The 6000-nt window shown below is 44.9% G+C and overlaps 1 protein-coding gene across 2 annotated transcripts in view; it reads right to left on the bottom strand.

The window, feature by feature from the left end:
• Nucleotides 1–218: 218 nt before the first annotated feature.
• The window catches only part of Cd48 (CD48 molecule), a 35034-nt gene continuing 29252 nt past the window's right edge, over nucleotides 219–6000 (bottom strand). For both annotated transcript variants that reach the window (XM_021239834.2, XM_087190930.1), the window contains exons 4-5: nucleotides 3389–3655; nucleotides 219–782 (exon numbers count right to left, since the gene is read on the bottom strand). In XM_021239834.2, coding sequence (XP_021095493.1) covers nucleotides 703–782; nucleotides 3389–3655 — 347 coding nt within the window. In that variant the 3' untranslated portion in view covers nucleotides 219–702. The remainder of the gene's footprint in view (nucleotides 783–3388; nucleotides 3656–6000) is intronic.

Below are 6000 nucleotides of genomic sequence, written 5' to 3'. Positions count from 1 at the left end.
TTGCCTAGCATACATGAGACCCTGGGTTTGATCACCAGCACCATGAGAAGTAAATAAATAAAAAAATTTAAAAAGTGAACATATTAGCACAACGTGGACACATTTTTTTGGTGGAAAGAATGCATGTGTGTCTATCTGTGGTGCGTGTTGAAAAACAACCATGGGATTATATTGGACAGCTTTCTTGTCATTGGAACAAAATACCTGACACATACAACTTAAAGGAGGAGAAGTTTATTCGAGTTCGTACTTTTTGAGGTTTCACTGCCTGATTGGCTGGCTCCCAGGCAGAAATTTCATGGCAAAGGAGCAGAGTGGAGCAAAACTTGTCACTTCGTAGCAGCCAGGAATCAGTGCATAGGGGAAGAGCACCAGGCACGCCCCCAATGGCCCACCTCCAACTGGGCCCCAATTTCTAACAGTACACTCAGCCATGAATATCAGGGGTTGGTCTACCGCTGAATATAAGGTCCCCATGGTCCAATCACCTCTCCAAGAGTCTCTTAATGCAGTCAAGTTATCAGTAAGTTTTTGTGGCACAGGGTTATATAATGAGTTGTCAAAAGTTAATTGAAAAGCTTCAATAATATACTTTGTCTCATCCCACATAGCTGGAGCTTCTGTCCTGGCTAAGGTCATGGTTGCTGGTGAAGGAAAGATTGTCTGGCCTGGAAGTTTCCTTCTTGAGTTGGAGGAATCATTTCAGGTGAGTAGCAGGACAGGAATGGTGGGTACCAAGATCACTAGCCAAATTACAATACAGGTTACTCCAGAGGATCGGGCTGAAAGACAAGAAAAGCCCCAGGACTTAAATGTCTTTATTCGTGTGTTCAGAAGGGGAAGGAGTCCTGGACATTGGCTTGGGAACTTATAAAGCAAGGAGAGGAATTTCCTTCCTGAATCCAATCCCAGTGTTTTCTTTTTTGCAAGGCTGAACTTCTCCGATATAAAGGGTGCAGAAATCTCTTAAAAATCACTGGCTTATCCAAGTTTTGTGTTTGAAAGTTACCTTGACATTTCTACAGGCCTAGAAAGAATCAGTCCCATACATGGGATAGCAATGAGGGAGGACAGTGTCAGGTACAGAGAGATGACCTCATAATGCTATGCACAGCTGACTTTAATGATGGAAGGGCCATATCCTTTTCTCGTTTCTCCATCCCACTAACTATCTGTACCAACTGTGAGGCAAATTAGGAAAGAAAAAGAGAGATGGGAGAGAAGAAAAGGGAAAAAAAGATAGAAAAGAAGAGAAGAAAAAAAAAGAGGAGAAATCATAAAAAGAGACCAGTGATGTAACAGAGAAAGGGAGATGAGGGATGTTTTCTAGGATAATTTTGGTGGCTAAAAGCGACAAGACTGACTTACCCCTTCCCCCAAATGGGTGTGTTATGGCTTTTATACTCTCTGCAGATGAGCAGTCACCCCGATTTTATAAGGGACAGGATTGTGCTTCTTCCTTTTTCTGGATCTCATAATGTGGTACAAATATGATAGCAGTGCCATAATTGCTTAGCCAAATCAATACATCAACCTGTCACACTGGGTTTCTGGTAGCAGAAGAGCAGGGCATACTAGGAGAGGCTAGAAAGACATGACCAGCTAGTTGGTATCTTAGTAACTTTCTTGTCATCGAGACCCAGTACCAGATACCCACAATTTAAAGAAGGAGAAGTTTATTTTGGCTCACAGTTTTAGTGTATAGTTGGCTGGCTCCAAGGCAGGAAAGTATGGCAGAAGGGACCAATGGAAGAAAGATGTTCACATCATGGCAGCCAGGAAGCAGAGAACTAAGCAAAAAACCCAGAAGGAGATATATACACTTCCAGGTCATGTCCTCAGTGACCCACCTCTTCTGACCAGACCCCATCTCCTAACAGCAAGTCAGCTGTATCACCTCATGATTCAATCACCTTCCAAAAGCTCCACCCATGCACCCACTGAAGCCTTCAGGGTCATCTAATATAAACCATAACAGTTGGAAAAAAGAAAGAAGAGCATATGGATCCTATAGCTCACTTGTGGAAACAGATAAAGAAATCAGCCCAGGTGAGGCTGAAGTGGTGGCACAAGCCTATAATCCCACTACTCTGGGAGTTTTCTGGGAGGGTGAGGGAAGAGATTCCAAGCTTGATCCTGAGCAATTCAGCAGCTTAGAGAAACCTTACCTCAAAAGAAAAAATTTAAAAAAGAATTGGGGATATAGCTCAGTGTGAAGGCCCTACATTTAATCAGTACCACAAAAGGAAGAAAGGAAAGAAAAGAAATCAGCACAGGTGAAAGGGAAGACTGAACCCTGGAAGACTATGAAACAACAGTGTCCCAGGAACCTGGATCCCTGTGGCTGGACAGGACAGACAAGACCAGAAGTAAACACAAGCACAACGGCTCTGAGTGCTTGTGGAAGAATGTGTGGGCCAGGGCTCAGGGATGCCACTTCAGCGGTGTGGAGAGCATGAGTCTGAAGTGCAGAGATTGTGATCCAAATGTATAAGGGGTCCCACCAAGTCCAGAAGTCTCCAGAGTTGAAGGGACTGAGACTGATTTAGCCACTTTTCGTTGAGGACTTGTCAGGCACGGCGTCAGGTAGGTCACATGTATTGTGTTACTTATTCTTTATAAACCATGAGATAAGAACCAGTATTTTGTCTTTTATTTAACGTGGGTTAGAGAAGCTGAGTAACTTGGTTAGCATGTAAGTGACAATACCCGGATTGACCCCGGATGTGATTGACTCTAAAACCCATGATCCTAGCTGCCCTGCGATAGCACCTGTGTGGCTGTGCTGGAGCCAGGCATGATGGTCTGGTGAGTAGATCCTCCCAGGAGACAGACAGGAATCAAAACACGAAACCCAGAGTTGGCTTTCTACCTTTACCACAGAGTTCAAACCTAGCCATCTCCACCTGAAGATAAAGCTCTCACCCCTGTTCACTGGCCTCTCTCACACTCATCTACTTCTCCCTCTTTCCTCACTGCTTCGGGGTGTCCACCAGAAACCCCTCCAGGTGTCTTCTCAGCATGGCTGGACTGCTCTCCATGTGCCCTGTGGCCTCGCTGCTCACCTGGATGTCTCAGTCTGTCCTATAGCTCCCAGGCCTCAGATTCTAGGACAGTGCATTGTGAGAGTGGGGGAGGGAAGGGAGCGTCAGAGCGCCTATGCCTGGCCCCTTTTGCTGATGAGGACATGGAGCTCTGCAAGGGTGAGGAAAGCTGGCTGAGAGGTGGCAGAGCCAGTCATAGGACCCAGGTCTCCCAAGCACCCAGATGCCTTTGGGATTCTCCACCACATTCTGTGCCAGAAGGCTGAGTAGCATCCCACAACTTTCTTAAATCAAAAGAAAGCCAGAGGCCAAGGTCACTTCAGCCCCTGGGGGTTATTTCTTACCCAGAGTACAGGGTGGAAGGAAGTAGATTGTGTCGTTCTTGCTGCTCACAGGATTGCTGATTTGACAGGTGTAAAACTTGGACTGGTTCTGTGGTGTAAGGGTGACTTCAAGCACACTTCTGTGGAGTTCCTTTGGAAAGGAGCCTGAGTCTCCATACCAAGTGTAGTCAACAGATGGGTCTGGTATTCTACAGGATAGATTCATATAACAGTTGTCACCCACTTCCTTGGTTGTCTCAATTTGTATCACAAACTCGGGTACAGGATCTGAAAGAAAGAAAGGTGTTATAAAATGAGGCAATGGACTTATGATTTATGAGGCATTTAACCAACAAAGTACAAAGAGAACCAGGGAGAACTATGGGAGGCATTGTTGTGGAGAAGAAGCTCCTATAGAGGGAGCCAGTGAGCAGCTTTGACCTTGGGAGGCTTCCCGGGCCAAGAACTCCTCTATGGAGGTGGTGCTAAGCTACATCCACAAGAGGGAGCCAGAGTCCATTACTTGCAACCAGGAACAAAATGAGGTGCTGTTGACCAGAAAGCACGTCATACTGCTAGGAGATCAGCTGGGGTCACACTTGGCATCTCAACTATCTGAGCTATCCAGGATTTCTTCTCTAAGAATGGTCCATAGCTGGCACCTTGTGGCCAGTCTGCTCCTCAAGAATTCTCAAGCTCAGACTTGGAGCCCCAAGGCAAGAGGTACCAGCCTGCACCTGGCAAAGTCCTTTGCACAGCCACAGCAGGGAAATGCCATCCTCCTAGACTCTGGCAGAGTTACAGATAAGAACCTCCTGAAACCCCAACACATGTCAGTGGTGATTGTTAACCTTGCTATCTCAATGTCTAGTGCAGTGTCTGCCACACAGCAGATATTCCACAAATAGCTGATGGATAGATGGATGGGTAGACAGATGGATGATGAAGTTATGAGGCAAGAAGGACAAAACACTAGCTTTGGAGTATGACCAGCTTCTGCCCTGGGTTTGGCTCCAGTGAAGTGGCATTAAACACTGTAGTTAACTTCCCCAAACTCATGTCCAAAACCCCCTCATGGTACAATTTAGTAAGACAAAATGACATTGTCCTTGGAGAAATGCTTTTGGTAGGGTGTAAGTATTGCATCTGTGATAGAAATCACGTTATCATTACTACCATTGTCTTGATGCCAGATGTGAAGAGAGGAAATCCCAGCATCTGATCCTTCCTCACCTAGGTCTGGTTTGCCTAAAATCCTCTGAGATCTTTTCATTCTAGTCAGTGACAAAAGACCTGACGAATCAGTGCAGCTCAGACCTTGTTGGATTAAAATGTGGCAGAGAATTGACCAGATCACAGCTTGTTTCTGGATTGTATGTGTTGGGAGACTGCGCAGGGGCTTCCCATATGGCCCCCAGAACTCAAGTTCCATTGCTTACTCAAGACGTCTCAGACTGCTGGACTGATCGCCCACGTGCTGTTTGTTTTCTTCTAGTACTAGGGATTGAACCTAGTGAACTTAGTAGTGTGTTCTACCACTAAATTACAGGCCCAGGCATTTTCAGTTTTTATTTTGAAGCAGAGTTGAACTAAATTGCTCATGTTGGCCTTGAATTTTCAGTCTTTCTACCTCACCCTCCCTAGCAGATGAAGTTACAGGCGTGGACCACCACACCCAGCCTCTACATCCTTTAAGTGAGCAATCTGTATACTGTTTTTGTTTTCACAATTACCTGTGTTTCATCCTCATATCTTATACTCCTTCTACATTTCCCTCCATGACCAGCACAGCTTTGTTGATGGTATTCATTGAACCAGCTAGGGTGGTCTGGGCTCCAAGATGCCCCATTTGAACAATCACAAATGTCCGGGCTGGACTGAAACATTATTCTCCTACTGATCACATCCTGGGGGTCTTACCCTTAGGTAGGGTATGCTGGAGTTGAGCCAGCTTGTGAATTTTGAGATATTCAGAAATGTTGCAAGCTGATTGTGAAAAACTTTAGTGACTTGGAATCAACTGTGGTGGAAGTATTTACACCACAGAAATTACAGATGTTGGTAAATGGGATACAAATAGGGTCTTTTAATTTTGATTGCTTTCTCTGATTTTGGTCTTGCAGAGAATAACACTGCAAAAAGCTTTCCTCTTCCCAAGACCACCTGTATTTCCAGGCCATATAATATGGAGGCAGTGAGTGAGGAAACACTGGCTTCTTACACCAGGGACCACCTAGCTGGCAGGACCTGAATGTATTCAACACCCTTCATCTGCACTGGGTTAGCATGCTTAAAGTGTTTTCTCCACTTTGATTATCCGCTTTGATGCTCATAACACCTTGAAAGGAGGTTATGATTACCTTCACAATGTGAAGAGGAACTCAAGGGTCTGAGTGAAAAGCTATCAGCCTGGTTCCCTTTCTGCAATCACTGCCCAACCCAACCCCATGGAAGCTTTTCCAGGAGCCTCATTTCCATAGTGTTACTTGATCCTTTTGGCCATAAAGGTTTAGATCAGATACACAAGCCTGAACCAAGTTGGATAAATTGGTTTTTCTTTCATCAAATTTCTCTGAGAATTTAAACTCGAGGTTATAAAAGTCTAAACTTTGAGAAATAAATGGTATAAATAA

Source organism: Heterocephalus glaber, unplaced genomic scaffold (assembly GCF_053883595.1).
Source record: "Heterocephalus glaber isolate CG9 unplaced genomic scaffold, H.glaber_assembly_v1.0 deba00001561, whole genome shotgun sequence".
In the NCBI taxonomy this organism is placed as follows: Eukaryota; Metazoa; Chordata; class Mammalia; order Rodentia; family Bathyergidae; genus Heterocephalus; species Heterocephalus glaber.
Note: the sequence above shows the minus strand (reverse complement) of the source record. Positions and strands in the feature narration are given on the sequence as shown.